Genomic DNA, 20,738 nt, shown 5'->3' with positions numbered 1-20,738 from the left:
CCACCACCACTCCCGATAATATGGGATTATAAAAACCCTACATAACAAGGCAAAATTAATCAATCCAGATAACAATGCCGTTACCACTGAATTTAACCATATTCTTAACACCTTTATAGTCAAAGGCTACAAAGGTGTTAAGAATATCCAAATATCCAAAAAAATATTAAAACCGATTAACCTCAACCCCCCCCTCCATAACAGGGATTACTCTAAATCTATCACCATTCCTTATATTCAGGGTACTTCTGAAAAGCTAACAAAAATCCTAAAAAAATATGACTTGACAACTTGTTATAAACCATATAAAAAATTGGCATCTCTTATCTGCTCTCCCAAGGACCAGCCACTTCCCCTAGACCTACCTGGGGTATACCAGATCCCTTGTAGTTGCAAACTGTCTTACTAGAGCCAAACAGGCAGGACAGCTAATATCAGGATATGCAAACATGAGGATTATATCCGTTTCCACCAATGCAGCCACTCAGGACTTGCTGACCATGCTTTGGACACCCGCCACAAAATATGCTGGAAGAAATCTACCTTACTACACCACAGCAAGTATAAATATGAGAGATTATTCCTGGAATCAGCCTCAGCTCTAAAAAAACTCCCCAAACCTCAACAAATTTGGATGCATGAGACTACCCCAAATATGGGAAGCTTGCATTCTTAGAACATCAGCCCAACAGCCGAGACCACCCAATTTAGTCCACTAGGTGGCATCTTTTAGGACTCTAGGACAGACTTCAGTTGTTGTCTTCAGCAGTATTTGTTCAGTATTAGTGCCTGCATGCACATCATTAATTATGTTCCCTGAAGACAGTAATGTAACATTACCGAAATATAGGACGTATTAATTAAAGTTTTTTAATTAATATAACGGTATACGTTGTCTTTCCCTAAAAATTAACAGTGATATACGAGGTGGTATCAAAAAGTTCCGAGACTAGGTTTGTAACACGCCAACAGATGGCAGCACAAGGCTGCACGCACTGTCACAGGGAGCACCTACCTTCATAAGTAAGTGTGCCAAAAGGCTTCTCCTGTGTACATCGGGATCTGTGCAAATGATGCTATTCTGACCACCAGCATTACCACATCTGCGATTTCATCATAGACAGCAAGTTAGAACAAAAAGCAAACATGAAATTCTGCATGAAACTGAGCAAATCTGCCACAGAGACGTTTGACATGATTCGCTGAGTTTACTGCGATGCTGCAATGAGTCGTTCGAGTTGTTTTGGGTGGTGCCTTGAAGCGACGATCAGGAAGACCTTCAACGAGCTCAACCCCCCCAAAATGTCAAAACCATTCGGCAACTTTTGCATGAGGATCGTCGGAGAAAACTCCACAACATTACTGCCATTGTCGGTGTGTCATATGGAACAGTCCAGGCAATCCTCACATGTGATTTGAACATGTGCTGTGTTGCTGCCAAGTTCGTCCCGAAGCTGCTGACCCAGGAGCAGAAGGAACCGCGTCAAAGTCTGCCAAGAACTCCATCAGCATGCCGTGGATGACCCATCCTTCATGTCGAGGATCATTACCAGTGACGAAACTTGGGTGTATGGGATACGACCCTGAGATGAAGCAACAGTCTTCACAGTAGAAAAGCCTATCATCTCCACGACTGGAAAAGGCGAGGCAGGTCCGCAGCTCGACTAAGTGCATGCTCATCGTCTTTTTCGACATTCGCAGCATTGTGCATCGAGAATTCGTACTCAAGGGCCAGACCATCATAGAGAGTTCTACTGCCAGGTTTTAAGGCATCTGAGGGATCTCAGATGCCTTAAAACCACAGACTTCGCCCTCTTTCCGAAGATGAAGATCCAGCTCAAAGGTCACCGTTTTGACACCATTACGGAGATCCAGTGCGAATCTAAGAAGGTGCTTGACATGCTTCGAAAAGAAAACTTCCTTGACATATTCCAGAAGTGGCAAGAACACTGGGAGCGCTGTAATGATATGCAAGGGGACTATTTTGAAGGTGATAGTATGTAAACGTAGATAAATAAAGTAATTTCTCGTAAACAGAGTAGGTCTCGAAACTTTTTGATACTACCTCGTATATATGCTAGATATGATAATTATATAATAATTGATATGAAATATTTCTTTTAATAGTAGAAATCAAAAAGTCCATTGTGAAGTCATCAATGACCCACGCAGCATGTAATGTGTTAATGAAATTGGCAACTCTGAAGGAGCATCATACTATCATTCTGACAATGAGGCACTTCGAGCAGAGAAGTAGAGACCATAATCTCATACACTACTCATGAGTGTATTCATTTTTTTTATGGGTGTATATTTAACTGAATGTATATTTAACTGAATGTTCAACTATGGGAATGGTAATTCTTCCCTCCCTCCCCCTTGTTTTTAGCACTCCATGTACATAAAAATGACAGTGTGCCAATTTATCACTCATGTAGTGGATTTCACTCTTGTCAATTAACAGCATTGGTAATGAGAGTAAATTTAATAAAAATCAGACTACCCTACCTCATGTAACTTAGAAAACATACATATGCCTTTAATATATATATATATATATACAGGGTGTTCGGGATAAATTTGACAGTTTCGTAAGGAAAAAGAAAATCTTCTTTGTATCTATTAAATTTAATGAATTGACAAAAAAACATTACAGGCAGAGTTAATTACAATACTATCAACAAGATTTACTCAAAATAACCACCATTAGCATCGATCACAGCTTCAATTCTGCTTCGGAACCTCGAACAAGCTGATGCTACAGTCTCCCTGGGAAGGGCCGCAAAAACTGTTTTAATTTTATCCATTAACTGGGCTTTTGTATTACTGGAAGTGCGATTGGTGTCTTTTTCAACTGCGCCCCATACAAAATAATCCATGGGGTTAAGGTCTGGGGAGTTTGGAGGCCAAACATTTGGACTGGTGAAGTCGTAGAAATTTTCAGACAACCATTTTTGACTTTTCCCAGAGGTGTGGCAAGGGGCCGAATCCTGCTGCCATACATACGGCCTACCATTGGCTACCCTTGTTATCCAGGGCTTGACTACAGTTAGCAACTCCACGAACAAAGCCCGAATTCCAATGCCAGGGTTCTTCAACACCTGTTCCTGCAGATTTGCGAGGAATTCTGCTGTACGAACGCAATCAGATCGTCTGCTAGGGATCTTTCTTCTTGCTACATCCTCGTAGTCACCATTGCAAGTCTCTAGTTCATGCCTGATTGTTTTTACTGTATTCAGGGAGCATTAGGCAGCAGTCGTAATATCCTTATTTTGATGGTGGGCACGAATCATCATGATACAAGTTATTCTCTTCCATGATTCAGGTGGGTTCCAGCTATCCATCCTTTCTGACATCTTGTATATGAATGAAGAAGGGTCCAAACTTTTAAATGAAGAGAAGTGTGTGTTAATACATGTAACTTACGGAAAAATATAATTAATTATAAATATGTCAAATTTATCCCGAACACCCTGTATATTGATTGATAGATATGTATGTATAAAATTAATAAAATTTTTCACTATGGGACTAACCTGTCTAAAACATTTTCATTCAAAGCACTGTAATATTTTGTCTTCATTTCGAACAAAGGATCCTTGCAAAGAGGGCTGGATGATGTCAACTCAACATTCCAAGCAGAAGACCATGGCTTCAAGTTTTTTTCAATACTTGACTGAATGCCTTTGTCATGTGGTGAAATAATCTATGACATTATTTTTTTAAAGTGAGGCAGATTTGATGAAAGAAATTACATTTAGATTAAAATGCAAAAGACATTTATATAAAGTATCATATAGAAATTTTAAACTACTGTAACAGAATGAGTTTGAATCCCAATATGGCATAGAAATTTGTGTAAGTCTAGTGGACTTGGTGCAAGATCACCTGTAAAGTGATACAATGTATTGAATGCTGTTTCAAAAGCTTTGACATTTTAATGTTTATGCAACTGGTTCTGGTAAAAAATAAGCAATTTTTATAAAATGTTTCTGAAGTCGTTTTTTGTTTCAGAACATGATGTCATCAAATTAGAATGGTGCTACATTGGCATACATCAACTGCAACTTGACATTTAATGAATCAGTGATGCAAATACAGCGTTTCCCCCCCCCCCCAAAAAGTGGAAAATATACTTAACAAAAAATTATATTTTCGTTCTTAAAACAAAACTTTGTGCATGAAATATCTTCAAAACTTAGGATACCTATATGAAAAGTAGCTGCTTCACATTAGGTTGCTCTTTGTGTCTCATGTATTTATGGGATACAAAGCTACTTGAATATTCCATATACATGCAGCAAAATAGTTTTATCACCATATTATTACACAATACAGCATCACTACCAAAGTTTCCTCTCAATGAGAGAAACTTTGGTAGTGATTCTTCAATAAATATATTAATCCCATACAAGATAGGTAGAAGAACAACCTATATCACATCAGTATCATGTATGAGCTGCTGGTGAAGATTGAGAAAGAAGAAATTTATTAATATTTCTCCTGAAAAGTTGAAGGTAGTAACTGTTTTGCAGTTTACATCATCCCTTTTCAGTATAACTGCACCAATCTCTGTCCCAGAGGACAGAGGTTGATGCAATTGTACTGAAAAGGGATGTCAGGAGGTTGCTGCTCTAGTTTTAACCCAACAGCGGGTAAAATAAAATAAAAATTTTAAAAAAATGGAGGAATGGTGGTTGCCAGTTTATTGGAGCAGTGACCATAGAATACCTAAAGAAGACAGAATTGAAACAGTGCATCTGTGAAATAGAGATCATCAGCTGAACTTTTCCCCCCTCTGGATTCTATCCCCCACAAACACAAAGAGTATTCTAAGGATGAGATGATTTGCAATTTGTAGTGTTGGCAGCTGGTTAAGTGAAAAACAGCATCTTGAGCAGAAAATAATATGTAGTCTTTAAAGGCTGAGAAAATTACTGATACGTTCATGCCAGGAGAGGCTAACAGTAAATGTCAGTCCAAAGAGAGATCTTATCCTGTTAGTGATTTATGCATTACTAAAGGTAAGATGAGATCCTTTTGAGAGAGAAAAAAAAAAGGAAAAAAAAAGCAAGACTGCATTTTGATGGCAATGAAGGTAACCCAGTTATCCTTCCCCAAGGTGGATGGTATTGAAATCAGTGATTAAGGTACTAGATACAGATTATCTGGAAGCTTGGGATGTGTGAGCACTGCCTGGTCTGTTGAATGAGCAGGATGATTATTGTGCACTTATGATTAGCAAAGCTGTGAATAGGAGGAGTGATTGAGAGAAGGTTGTTTAAGGATATAAAAAGAAGACAGGTGAGAGTACAGAACCCTGTAGTATCCCTGCTTTGGTGGAAAAGCTTGAAAAGAGGATGCCTTCCACCATGTCACAGTGAATAACCAGAGAGAAAGTTGGCTATCCAATTACAGAGGGTGGCAGGTACACTGAAGGAAAGCATTATGCTTAGCAGTCCTCAGTGAAAAAAGCAATCAATAGCCATGGAAACATCATAGGTGACAGCACATTTCTCTGAACCTTTCCATGGAATGTGTCCCATGATGAGTGATACGGGCTAAGATGTCAGCCATAAATATGGTGGTTGCTGATTAATTGGTAGGTATCTAAGGATGAGATGATTTGCAATTTGTAGAGTTTGCAGCTGGTTAAGTGAAAAATAGCATCTGATAACTTCTGCCATTATTTTGGAGAATTGAGGTGACAGCTATTTGTTAGTAGACCAAATAACTATCACGAACTTCTTTATCTTCCTTTTTACTGGAATAGGTTGGATGTATGCTTGCTTCCATACACTGAGATAAGTTCCAAATGAATAGAGAAGATCAAAGAGACAATTAAGGACTAGTGTTAGCTCTTGAGCACAATGGTTAAGTACAATTGGAAAGATGTCATCAGGTATTCTTCTGATGTCTTTCAGCTGATAAAATACAGGTGGCATATGGTGCTGAGTTTCTGGTATGGTAAGAAGAAATTTACCTACCATCCAGAAACTCATCTTTTCCCCCAACTCCATCTATGCAGGAGTCGGAAGAAAACGGTGGTGCCAGGAGATCAGTCTTACCGTTGAGCGGTGCAATCTGGATGAGAGAGATGGAAGCACAGGTGAATATAAGTTGTGTCTGATGACCTTTGTAAGGGACTAGATGACACAGTTTCCATTTGAATAATAAGTGAGTTTTCTGCCATTGTCCTTTATGAAGTCAGATTTGGATTTATTAGGCATAGTATAAAGCTATGTGTGGAGTTCTTGTTGCAAGCCCCCTGTGAGGAAGAGATCATCTATGAGCCAAACTGCTCCTCCCCTCTGGACAGCATCAGGAATTTTTAGGTAAGCTGACTTTTTATTCCTCTCCCTTCACCATTTTGGTACATTTTCTGTTGAATCAGGGCTTGGAAAATAGACAAGAATTTTGGGTAGAATGGAGAATGTAGGCCTTCATGCCAGTAAGGATAATTTCTAACTTGCTCAGAGCATTTGGGTCAGAAGAACAGAAGCAATAGACAGGCAATTGAAAGGGAGAGTAAAGGTTCTGGATATTGCCCCACTTAGTACTGTTGTAGTACCAAAGGATGGGGTTTGAAATGGTTGATAGGGAAGGCATTCTGCAAGATTGTGATCTGGGTTTACCAAGAGAAGTGACCTCTACAGTGCATCTGGAGGAACTTAAAAAAAAAAAAAGAAAAAAAAAAAGAAAAAAAAAAAGGGGGGGTACTGGGAGAGTGGAGAGAGTTATCAGGAATTCTGGTAAGTAGATATACCATTTGTGTTGGGTCACTGCATATAGCAAAAGCTTCTGAATCAAATCCAGCTTGGACAATGGTGTTTGAAAGGAGAGGTTGAGTTTATCATTTAGATAGCTGGATTGCAGAAAGTGAGGCTTCATGAATAGCCAGATGAAGAAGTCTGAGTGGTTTTTGAGAATTTGGCGTTTATACCATGGATGTAAGTAAAGTAAAGTAGCTTCTTTCTACATGCAACACCTAGCCTAGGAGTGAAGGTATTTTAAGTAAACTTGTTTCTTATGCCTAAGTAAAATCAAGATGGAAATTTTTTTTAAAGTATATTATACAGTAGTGCATTAGTTATTTTGTATTCAAATATGTGAATGTGTGTGAAAACATATGTTCCTTAGTTGAGTATGACAAAGATTTTTTTATTAGCCATTAATTTGAAACTATACCATCAATCACACCACACAAACTGGTGGCTTCTTCGGGGTTTATAATTAGCACACACACAAAAAAAATATATATATATATTAAAATAGATAATGGAAATCACCTAAATGTTTGAAAAATTTGTTACAAAAATAAAGAAATAAATTCATCCTAAACAAGAATACAAAGTTGTGAGGCATGCTTTAGCTAACCAACATATTCGTTCCATCAGATAAAGACTGAGAATGATTATTGGCAAAATCTGATGCTAAAAGATTTAACAAGAGATTTCCAGATGTCATTTAATAAAAGTCCTTCTTTCTTGTGAGAGATGTGTGCGAATGGATAACTGCAACAGATATTTTAAGGAATCTGGAGTAAAAGTTTTCTTCTAAATACAGCATGGTGAAAATATCCTATTCTACTATATGGTTAGTAATTGATATAAAAATAGATCATTCCAGATGTCATTTAATAAAAGTCCTTCTTCTGTGAGAGATATGTGTGAATGGATAACTGTAACAGATATTTCAAGGAGTCTGGAGTAAAAGTTTTCTTCTAAATACAGCATGGTGAAAATATCCCAGTCTACTATATGGTTAGTAATTGATATAAAAATAGATCGGAGGAGCATGACATGATATTCTAGAGCCTGGCATTTTATAAAGGAGACCTTAGGAGACCTCAGAAGGTGCAAATGGTTTGAATGCTCAAAATTCACTCAGATGTTATGTTCAAAAAGAGAAACAATCCTAATGGAGAGATTAACAATGTATGGAATGGCAATTCAAATCTCTGTACTGAACATTCTGATTGTGGAGAGAAGGATGGTTTGAAAATAAAGTCTTGTCAACTTTTTTTTTTTTTTTGGAATAACCATTAATAAATAAATGAGAGAGGACCTGAAGTTCTGTCTTAAGATGAGCAAGATCATCTTAAGACAGAACAGATATGTCTTAAGACATTGTATAATTTTAATATAGATTTTATATAATTTGACTCCTTGTGGTGTTCTTTGTGAGGAAAAATCTCATGAACCATCTGATATTTACCATTTGGCACAAAACAGAGCAATCTGGTTCGCTTTCATCTAATAGACAATCTCGATGAGTTTTGTTATATGAATATTTCTGTATACATTTCCCTATTCATACATACATGATAATTTTCGTGTGCTTTTCTCATAGGTCCACACATTAAAATCTTGCTATTTTCTGATGAATATCTACTTTTAAATTGCCTTGACACTATGGCCTTCCTTTCTTCTCTTCCTATTCATGGATGTTTCATGGACACCAAGAACTAGTTATCAAAAACCAGGTAGACCAGCAGTAATATGGGATGCAGATAAAAGGATATTTTTTATAGGAGATATATAAGAATATTTATGGCAAAGAGATGCATAAGATCAACGAAAATGAAAGAAGCATGGTGAAGCATTCATCCAGCAATGGACTGAAGAAGCTTTTTGATGATCTACTTTTCCATGATAGATATAACACATCCCCCCCCCCCAAAAAAAAAGTTAAATTTGTTTACCTGCTTAATTTTAGATGTTACAATCCCTTTAAACAGCATCAATTTTGTCATTTGTTCTCAGTTTGTAAGCTTTATTATTTTATTTTATGTAGTTCAAACATACTTCTTTGTAATGCATTTTCTTATACCTATTTGTAATATATTCAACTAAATAAAATCCCTTGGTCATATGCAAACAAAAGACTTTTTAAACATTTTTCTTTTTAAATTTGATACCGAGTTTTCCTATTTCTAATAGCTTTGTAAGAGTTGCATAGTACTGGCAACCAACCTTTATGGTTTTCTAAACAAAAAAGAAAATACTCATCAGATTTTGTATACAGCTTCTGTTATAACTTAATCTGGTTTTTGCCAGTGGCGGCTGGTGAAAATTTTAAGTGGGGGTGCTGCATATACACACACAAAAAAAATTCATTTTTCCTAATCAGAAATGAATTTATCAATAAATAAATTTACATATTAAAAATATTTCATCCTCACCACGAACAAAAGCCAATAAAAAATTTCGTATCAATAGCAATGACAAGCGCAAATGAATATCGCCGTTAAATTGCAGTGCATTTGTGTACGATAATTGAAAAAATATAATTCTTTTCATATTTTCAACAGTGACACTCGTCATAATTCAGCCTTGTATGTATAATAAATAAATAATTATATGTTATTTTAACAAAATAAAATATGATTAACAAAAAATAGTTTACCACGCACAAGCACCAATAATAAACGTTTCATATCTCACAGAAATAATGTGCATATGGATACTAAAAATCCACTGCTGTTTGGTCAGCATGGGAATGACGTAACATGCATTGACAAGCGCAAATGAATATCGGCGTTAGATCGCAGTGTGCATCTTTCGTAATCTAAAGCATTAATTGAACAATTCGAATTATTAACTATTCAATCAATGTCAAAACATAAGTTGTAACCTTTAACATGTTGTATTGCATTTATATAATGTTGTAAGCATTGTTATTATTTATAAACACACACAAAATTTAAAATTTTCATTTTTTCCTTGGAGGTGCTGCAGTGTCACAGTGCTTATGTACAGGCCGCCACTGGTTTTTGGTCAGTTTAGAACTAAGAGGTGCAATTTCACTTTCATGTAAGTTATGATAATAGAAGGCTGTATACTCAATTTGGCTCTTGTTTAATCATTTAGATAACATCTGCATAAGTTTTTATTTTAAAGAAGTGAAATTTGCATAAACATTTAAATAAAAATGAATGTGATGGAACACTTGTTAAATTTTAATTGTATTAAATTTTCAACAAATATCAAAGGCATCTTCAGTATTAATTCAAATTAAATAAAGCACAAGCAACATAACAAAAACTCAACAATGAGAGCATGTCAGTCACACATGAATAAAGTAGGATAGCATTGTCTATACTACTCTAAACTTATTCGAACACTTTAAAACTAACATTAATTCACCTGAATTTATTTTCATTTTCAACTCTTCTAGTTCTCTTCATTTCTCTCATTATTGTTTGAATCTGTTCCTTATTACCTATTCCCCTCTCCCCTATTTATAAACCATCTTTTATTATAAATTTTCGTGTCCTATCCTATCCTCAATTTCATTTTAAATTATCAGTCATCTGTTGAAAGAAGCTATAAAATATCAAGAATCATCTATTAGTCTTTCTTTCTGGCTCTTTTCAATGATACTGTCATAACAGCAACTTCTATGAGAGCCTGAACATATGTGCTTAACTTGAATTATTCTGATCCCTACCACAATGTTTTTATCTTCTACTACTATTACTTAAAAAATGTTGATGTTCCATCCATGTTTTCAAGGTGATTCATGAAATGAATTAGACTTCCACTTCTTTAAATACAAAATTCCAAAACGAAGACTGGTTGTGTCCTTAATTTTTAACCGAAATACTAAATAACACTAAATATGAAATATGATGCCAAAGGATTCTAGTTTAGTTCTTACATAGTGAAACTTAAAATCTTATGTACATGAATGCCATAGGCTGATACTTAATTATTCAACTGGGGAAAAGAATGATAGTCCAATTAAAGTACTCAGTGATGAAAGAAGAAAATGATAATCCCAAAAGAAGTCGATAGATATGCAGGATAAGGCCAATAAGTCATGAATTTCACACCTGAACCAATACTTTCTCAGATATTTATTCCAGAGAATAAAGAACTTGATACATTTTGCTATCATAAATTTACTATAGTGAACCTTAAACTATTCTCTGGTCCTTAGGGTTCACTACAGTAAGCATATACCTGCAGTATTAAGTATGTCTAAGTAAAATAAACTTTAAACGTGTTTTAAAATTCTGCATGGTGAGAAACAGCATATAATGCCAAGCTAAATGAGTAAGACAAAGCCACAAATTTCAACAATGATGAAATAATGGGAGAAACAACTAGAATTCCTGAAAAACACTATAACAAATATAATTTCCTGAATTATATGTTATTACTCATATGTTCTTCTGGATGACTGAACCCTAAATTTCAGTTCATCCAGAGGTTAGGATTGTCTTCAACACCTTATCCTAACACCATGAACAGACTAGAACTGCACAGTTAAAAAAAAATCACTAAACACATAATAACAGTAAAACAGAATATTTCTCCTTAACAAAGAACTTTATAACACTTCTAGCTGTAACAGAACAAAAAAACACATGGAAACTTCAAAACATCATTAAACAAGAAACATTTTCAAAACAACAAAAGCAATAGCTAATTAAGTATGATACTGCAGCAGACCAAAGACGTGCAGTATTACCAGCAGAAAAAAAGTAGTAAAATTTACTTCAACTTTCTAGTGAATGAATCACTGATTAAGGAGCCTTTTTTTTTAATTCTATAAAAGCTACACATAGACACATTCGAAAAATATTTAATTAAGATAAATTAATTATTTTGATTCACATATTGTGAATCAAATCAGCTCAGCTATCAGCTAACGCCTTTTTATTCCCGTATATACGGGAGTAGGCGAGGCCATTTAGCCCTATCTAACTTTTTTTGGAGACTGAGTGGGCAGTTCAATCTCCACTGGTACCCAATCAGAGACAGATGGCCCAAGGCTATCACTAATTAAGCGGTACGCAGTGAAGAGAGACGGCTCAAATGTGCCGCCATCTCGTGGTCTCTAACCCTAACACAATATATTTAATGTCTGAAATAATGTGGGTTCTACGGTCGATTTTCTTGAGTTTACAGGACGAAAAACCCGAGTTTCCGGGAGGAAAAACCTGCTTGCCCGTGCCAGAGATCGACTAACTCGGGAACCGGTCGAAAAAAGGCTTAGAAAAATTTCCTCTAGTCGCCGACTAGACTCGAAACCAAGACTTCCTTCGTGCGGCCTAGCGCGATGGTGTGCAAACGCCACATCCACTGAGCTACACAGGCTCTTGCTGCAGACAAAAACTCAAAATAATTAACAAAATAATAATAATAATAATAATAATATCTTCATTATCCAGACACAGCTGCAGATTACCTACAAGCCACAAATGCAACATTCTGCTCTGATGTATAATTCAATAAACCAGATCCTGTGATATATACAAATCATTAATCTAGACCTACCTGTAGATTATCTACAAGCAACAAAAGCAATATTCTGTTCTAACCCATAAGGTAATAAACCAGATCCTCTGATATACAAATTGGCAAGTCTTAGCACAAACATTAACATAAACAACCTACTGAACTAAGAGCTAACTTTAAAAAGAAATACCTACTTTAAGTCCTCCATTCAAGAAATTATAACTGACCAGACTGAATAAATGGCAAGCTCTGACAATCCTATTGTGGTGTTATGATGATCCACTTTTAGGGAAATGTTATTAATCACAATAAGTTCCAGGCTAATAATAGAGCAGACACTCAACTATGGTCAACCTAAGGATCTCAAGGCCCCCTAGGGATGTCATCCCAACTCCCCCACTTAAAAAAATAAATAAATAAAAACTAATAATAATAAATTTTATTGTGTTTCAAATAAGTTGATTTTTATTTCTTTTTTTTTAAAGTAGTTAAAAACTTGTATCTACACCATATGATTTCAGCTTGTGTTTTGGTAAGATTTTGAATGAGGAACTGCCAGCTGATAATTGAGATCCAGTTTACAAAAACATGAAAGCTGCACTTTCAGGCTATCAGTTCTTTATGAAGAGTTTGGGCATTACATGTTTTGACTGAAAAGCAACAAGTTGTTAAACAGAAGTAGTAATGATTTGCATGCTCTCTATAGCTGAAGTACAACTTATACACTTTCTTGATCAGAGGAGTAAATAAAAGCTTATTTTGCAGACAGATTTTTAGTGTCATTATGCCACGCACATATATCAAACTGTCTGGATAGTTTTCATATGCTTACAAGACACTGGAACTTCAGATGGCAATCAAAATAATGCAAACTATCCTTTCTACAACAAAGAATCTACTACACCAAAATACACTCCACACTCACTTAATTGAAAAAAAAAAAAATTAAAAGATTCAGACAAGCACAAAACCTAATGCCATACTCAAAAGTGGAAGTAATACATGTAATTACTCTTGCTCCTCATGACATATGAAAGAGGATATATCATTCAAAGTCACCACTTTCCAGGGCATGAATATCTGCATGCCATGGAAAGTATTAACCTTGAAATGGCTCAATATAATTCCAAGCTGCTAACTTCTACATTACAAAATATGCTGCTGTAAAAATAATCATAATTAAAATTCTGAATATTTTTACGAATTGTTTATGTTAAAATGTTTATTAGTTTTAGTTTCATAACATGCATTGTCGGCACATACGATGTGCCCGTTATGGAAATTGTTTTGTCAAAAGTGATATGTAAAGAAGTTTAAAAAAATTGATGTACTTACCAGATTTGATATTTGTATTACTTACAGGAATTTTATTGTAATTTAAAATATTAAGTTTTGTGTTTTTATGAAGACATTCTCTCTTGTCGCTAACGGAGACAACGTGTCAGCCATTATTTATACCTAACTTCTTGCTTACCAGTTTCATGGAGTGCGCATGCTCACCGAGAAGTTTGATGTGTGATTGACAGCTGACAAGTTTGGTATCGAAGCAATGGGAGAGTAAACAAGGATAGCGTTCAGAAGGAATTTAGAACACAGGCCAGGCAGATATTTAGATTCAGAGGAACTTGAGTTTTTTTTTATGTGACAGTTGGAGGACAATTAATAGTATATTCCGAAAACGGAATCGTGGAACTATTTGAAAAGGGAAATATTGCTATAGGCGTTTTAAAGGGAATATTGGAGGAAATGCTAATTGGAAGATTTATAGGAGATTCCGAAAAAGGGAATCGCAGAACTGTAATGGAAGAGTTAAGACTGTCAATAAGCATTTAGTGAATAAAAGAAGAATTTGCTATTTACGTTCTAAAGGAATGTTCGAGAAAACTCTGATTAGGAAGTTTCATCTATATTAAGGATGCCGGATCTGACTATTATTTCTACTGAAGAAAAGAGACAGAATTAAGTCAGGAAGATTTTATGTGTGCTACATGAGTGATGAAAAGGATTTTGTGTAAATGAAGAATGGAATCATATATCTTCAGAAAAGGGCCTTGACACAGAGAGAGAGAGAAATTGGTTATGGACATTTTGTCATTTTGAAAACGAAGTGTTTAGTCTTAAGTGTAAGTTTATTTTAAAAAAAGGCCTTGGATCCAATTAAATTTGTAGTTAGTTATGTAAAGTTGTTTGAAGTGTACATATATTGTTTTTGTTTTATTAAATGTGTTTATTTTGTATTTTGGTCTTGAGCCAGTGATTATTTGGATTCTGAAAGCGTTAAGATCATTGCACCAATTGGAGTGAACCCTTGTGCATATAAAAATATATAGGTATACACTCGGAATTAAAAAAAATAATTGTTAGAAACAGAGATCATCTCTATGGTAGGATTAAATATTAAGATAATATCCATGAATATCATCTATATAAAAATCCACCAATTATTAACACTGCCATCAACAAACCATAAATATTACATCATTTTTGTATTCAACACACACATTTATGTATGCAAAGAATCCAATTAATTATATTAAAATAATCTACTTTTGCTTAAAGGTAAATTTCACTGCTGAAAAGTGTAATCAAATAACTGGTTATAATAATCATCACTGGTATAAAGAAATGACTGCAATCAAGTAATTATTGCCAGGGCTTCAGAAATGTAACAGAAATCCACCTGCCACAAAAACCATTTGTTCACAGTATTGCAGTCTGCTTTGTATAGCTATAAAAGGCATATTAAACATATGTAGCTTTAACACTATAATTGTGAAACAAAAATATGATAGCGTACCATAAATAATGAGCATAATCTAACCAAACATGCCGAGCTGTGTCCACACAATTTTTCACCAACAATTCATCACAGAAACATTTTTTTGCAAATAAAAAAAAAAAAAATTATTGGCATGATTTTCATTAAAAAAAATTACTTGCTAGACCTTATAATGCTTTATAGTAATATATTTTATTATGAATTTCTAATTCGTAGCTCAATTTTTGTTTGAACTATTTCATTATTATTTTTTTTTCGGGGGGGGGGGGGATATTTAGCCATCTAATCCAACTAGATATTTCTCATTACAGTTTATTTTCAAACTGTTAACAGAATTACTTAACTATGTATTTCACTTTTTTTTTCCAGTCAAGATGACAAACATCAATTTTAAAATTTTGTTTCATGAAATCTAGCATTGGGAATAAGAAGAAAACTAGTATTTCAGCTGCAGATTGAAATTTTGCTTTAAGCTGATTTATAAAAGAAATTGTATGATTAAGTATCATTTTCTTTAATATATAGTAATTGCTCAAAGGTGAACAGTCTTGAACTAGCCCTCTAAAACAATAATAGCCTTCAAAATCTCTTGATTATGCAAGAAAAATAGAGTCAGTTCCAAATATACAGGTATCCTATAATTGAAAGCACCCCCTCATCTTGTGAATTAATTCATTAAAAAAATATCACATCTGGATGAGTGTTGTTAAGTGCACATAAAATAGTGAAAGATTTTTTAAAAAAATACACATTCTTAATTTTAGAAATTATTTTTCTGAAATTTTTTCATGTTACTCAAACTGATATCAATACTTATAGCTTATTTTGCCTATTTTCTAAAGCAGCACCCCTTTAGAAAATAGGCAAAATAAGCTATAAGTATTGATTCTTAACTTCGGTGCCCCTACTCCATAACCATCCTATGCCAGATCTGTAAAAATTAATATCCTGTCTACAGAGAATGTAGGATCTAAGAAAAAATTATAAATATTTCCCAAAATAAACAAAAATTAGAAAACTCAAAATAAAACAGACACATTAATTTCAATTTATACATAAAAAATTATAAAAATGTTAATAAAATCAATTAGAAAATAATACAGATATATAAAAGGAAACTATATTTTCTAAAATATTTCTTGTTTTGCATTTGTTTTTTCATATATGTGTTGATACTTGTATATGAAATATCATTTCAATATCAGCCACAAAACTGATATAGTGAAGAACCTGTTTGCAAAAAATGATCCCCATAAAGAATTTTTCCCTTAAATTTTCTAGTAAAGAATTTTCCCACAAAGAAATTTCCTGTGAACCCAGCTGAACACATATCACTAAATACAAACGCATATATTCATTGTATAATAAGTAGTGACATATTCATTACACAATGAAATGCCAACCCAGCACATCATAACATCCCCATGATTTACTGTAGCAAAATGGCTGTCAATAATATCATTGTGTGAGCGCACTGCACATTAATTCCCAAGGAAGGAGAATTCCACTTCAGATATTTGTGGATAATGCTATTGTGTATTTGGAGATGCCTGCACATATCCTGCCACTGTGAAGAAGGAAACCATTTTAAAGACAGAAACATGACCATTTCCAATCAGCCGCTTACTGGTTGACTGAATTACCGTGACAAAACTCATAAGAGATGGTAAGAGAAATTATAAAGCATCTTAACATAAAACATTGCTAACATATTCCATATTTATATGTAATATAAAATTTTATATTGAGTAGCAAAGAAAATGAATATCAATTCATTTCCTTCATTACCAACTCTCTGTGACAGCTGTCAATCTCCAATGCTGCATGTGCCCAACAGCACCTATATGCAAGAGTTAATAATGGCTGCCATGGTTATAGAAAACAAGCTTATGAAAGTGTTGTAACTGTATTAAGGATGTATCCTAGTACAACCATCAATTTAGCAGAAAGAATAAAATCACTGAAATTAGCACAAATATCAGGTCTTCAGTAATTTAATTAAAAAAAAAATATTTCCTAAACATTTATCATTCTTTAGATAATGTATAATTTATCATGTAGACAGACAGTGCTAAAAGCATATATTTACAATTACTGAAAGTAATGGGATGAAAGTGAGGGTGAAGAGAGTGTGTGTCGGAAATGTTTCATGAGCAAGTGCAAGAATTGCGAGTCAGGCCAAAAGCAGAATGAAGAAACTGATATTAAGGATGTAAAGCAGGATTGTGAAAATGTTGTAGAGAATGTAGCAGAAGCAGCAAATGATAATGTACAAAATACGAATGAGAGTATGAAAAAAGCAGATGATAGTAAAAATGTGGTTGAGGTGACAGTTCAGAGAGAAATAGCATATATACACAGACTCCTTCACATGACAAAACATGCTATAAGCTTGAATTATTGCAGAAATGATTGATGTGTGGTACAGTGAACGGGGATTTCACGATAACAGGTGTACTTAATGAGAAAGCGATGAAAGCATGTTTCGTTTCCCAGGTGTGAAGATAAAGATGTTAGTGAAGCTGTAAGTTTGCAGAAGAAAGAAGTGAGCAAGTTAATTGCTTTGGCAGACACAAATTATTTGAAAAGTGAGAAACATGGAATGAGAGAGGATATGAAAGATTGCTGGAAGAAGCTAAAACAAAGAGTAAGAAAACTGACATTGTGAGTTTTCTGCCTCAGTATGATAGAACAGAACTGAAACCATAATTGCTAATGAATCAATGAAAAGATTGTACAGGAAGAATGGTGCACAGTGTGTAGATGTAAGGAGTGAATTTGATAGATGAAAGGAACTGTATATGCCTGTTGGACTACATATGAATGGTTCTGGAGTTAAGATGTTTGGAGAAAGTGTTGTTCGGTGAGTTTGGAAGTGCAAAATCAGGGAAACCAAATATATTAGGGAAGATGTAATCGAGATTGTGTCTGCCCACCCATGGGACAAATGACTGTGAGTGCAGAAATAACTGAACAACTGGGTGCAGTTTCCAAGGTTTCAAATCTGAATGGGAATGGTAATAACATTATGCATGATTACCTGTGAGCCCAAAGGAATGTTGAAATGCATTTACACAAATGCCAGAAGAATCAGAAATAAAAGAAAGGAGTTTTTGGCATTGACCAGTTCAACAGTATTCTCAAAAAGATAAAGGGAATGGGATAGGAGGGGTATTATTAATGACAGCTGAAGACCTTCAACCAACAAAAAACAGAAGTTATGGATTGCAGATCTAAGAGAAATGGTTCATCTGAGACTTCAACTATGGAGATATAGATCAGAAGGAGGAAAGGACACATGGCAAGATGGAAATGGAATTTATACAGTTACTAAGGGATAATTACCTGGAACAGCATATGATGGAGGGGACCAAGGATTTGATAGTGTTGGATCTGGTAACAGCATCAGATCTATTTACAACTACAGTTGCAACTCTATCTCTGATTGGGAAAAGTAACCATGAAGTCTTGTTCTGAGAGGTTGCTCAATATGGGAATTCACAATCAAGAAAGAGATTGTGAATTCCCATCTAACTTAGATGGTAGCTTACAGCAGTGCCATGACATAAGATGCTATAAGGAATGAATGTCAATAGTGCACAGGAAGTGATCAGGGATTGTTTGAGAGAAGCAGTATCAGACTACACGCATGGGTCAGGAGGATAAACAACAGGGATTAAGTGGATGAGCAGCAATATGAAGCGGGTGTCAAAAAATAAATAAAAGCATTGCAGAAGGAATATAAATAAAAAGGTAATCAGCATGATCTTGAACAACACAAAGCACAAGGGAAATGAGATTTTGAGAGAAATTAACTAAGCAGGTTAAAGTAAATCCAAACGTTTTTTTCACTTTATTATAGTAAGAATGAATGGCAGGCTTTACTCAGTGCTGATGGTAAGAAAATGATAGAAGAAGAAGAAATAGATGAGTTACTAAGTGATCAATTTGTACAGGTATACCATCAAGAAAGGTGGTGGTGATTTTGCAGTTAATGATGCAACAAAGGCCAATGTGACAACTGGGATAGATGAACTGGAAGTACTCAACATACTGAAAAATATTAATGTGAATACAGAAGTGGGACTGGATGGCATGTCAGTTCATGTGCTACAAGAATGTGCAAGAAAAATGGCAGTGTCTCTGACAAAACTGTTTTATCTTAGTGTCAGCTATGGCAAGATTCCAAAGGAGTGGAAAGAAGGCAAGATAGTTCCATCACATAAAGGTGGCACTAAGACAAAAGTAGCAAATTACAGACCAATTAATATCCCTGAAGTGGTTGTTAAAGTGTTGGAAAAGTTGATTAAAGATAAAAATTCAGGTATGGATGCCAGGAACATAATACTCTATAGAGAGAGCGGCATGGCTTTGTAATCCTGTTTTATTAATTTATTCACATATTATAATAAATGTAACAGCAAAATTGGATAAGGGAAATGGCTACAACATTATATTTCTGGATTTTGCAAAAGTGTTTGACAGAAAACTGCATGGGAAAATTATTACAAAAAATTTGAATTACAAAAAGTTGGAGCAAATGTAAATGAATATCAAGCTGGTAGACTGACAGACATCAGAGGGTGGTGTATGTGAACTTGAATCAAGGCAAATGAGTGCCTAGTGGAGTGCTGCAGGACTCTGTATGTACTAGGGCTCTTTGATTTGCATATTAACAATACAGCAAAATATTTAAGGGTATAATCAGTTTGTGGCCAATGATTCAAAACTATTTAAGAGGATAATCAGTTTGTGGCCAATGATGCAAAATTGGGGAGAGCAATAGTTGATAAAGGTGATGTAGATATCCTGCAGGATGATTTAAATAAATTGGCTTTGTATCATACTGGTGGTAATAGATTACAAGAAACTGATGATGCTAGGGATCTGGGTGTGATGGTAGCTAGAGGTTTGAAGTTCAGAGGCCATATTGCAAAAGTTGGCAAAATAGCTCAAAGGATTACTTGATGTTGAGAAACAAGACAGGGAAGTTATTATCCATCTTTAGAAGAGTATGATTCAGTCACATCTTGACTACTGTGCACAGATTTGGTAACCTGGGTTTCTTAGAGATCAGGAGATAGTGGAGAGGATTTAGAGATAAGTGACCAAGCTGGTGACAGGTCTGTGGAATGCTCCCAATTACTACAAGAATTCTATAAGATGACACAAAAGAACTTTTGAATATACATGAGTAGTTGAGTGAGAACAAAGGGTCACCTCTGAAAGTTGTGTAAGAGTGTGGTTAGTCAAGGTATGCAGACTAGATTCTTTGCTTAGAGAGTGGTGAATGGGTGAAATGGTAGTTGTGAGTAAACTTATCTCCAATGGTGAATAAGTTTATGGAGAGATATGATAGGTATTGTGTGAATAATGGTTAATTAGTGTGGGTCTACTGTGATGAGTCTTTTGACTCCATGGAGTTACCCATATAATAATAATTACAATAATTCTATTGTGCAAGTACTAACACAAGAGTTATAAAATTAATCATCAATTATATTTATAACACCGTTCAGGAGATGATGTTCTGCTGAATATTGTTGCTGGTAATAAGCTAATTCCACACTTTACTTCAAAAATCAAGTGATAAAGCATATCTATTCCCAAGGCTCGTAAGATCATAGGAAAAGCTTCTGGAATGCAGGGAAACATTGATTGATTGATTTTGTTGGGAGACGACACTGATGAAGAATGTCACATCTAGGAAT

General features: G+C 34.8%; 1 protein-coding gene across 1 annotated transcript in view; it reads right to left on the bottom strand.

Annotated features, from left to right (window-relative positions):
• Pgm2a (phosphoglucomutase 2) overlaps window positions 1–20,738 on the bottom strand; it is a 302,858-nt gene that overhangs the window by 201,332 nt on the left and 80,788 nt on the right. Inside the window, exon 6 of the mRNA XM_090406595.1 lies at window positions 3,537–3,706. Coding sequence (XP_090262721.1) covers window positions 3,537–3,706 — 170 coding nt within the window. The remainder of the gene's footprint in view (window positions 1–3,536; window positions 3,707–20,738) is intronic.

Source organism: Typopeltis vanoorti, chromosome 16 (genome assembly GCF_054136105.1).
Source record: "Typopeltis vanoorti isolate ZY-2024b chromosome 16, IOZ_Tvanoo_1.0, whole genome shotgun sequence".
NCBI classification, from domain to species: Eukaryota; Metazoa; Arthropoda; class Arachnida; order Uropygi; family Thelyphonidae; genus Typopeltis; species Typopeltis vanoorti.
This window is presented reverse-complemented; position numbering and strand designations above follow the sequence as displayed.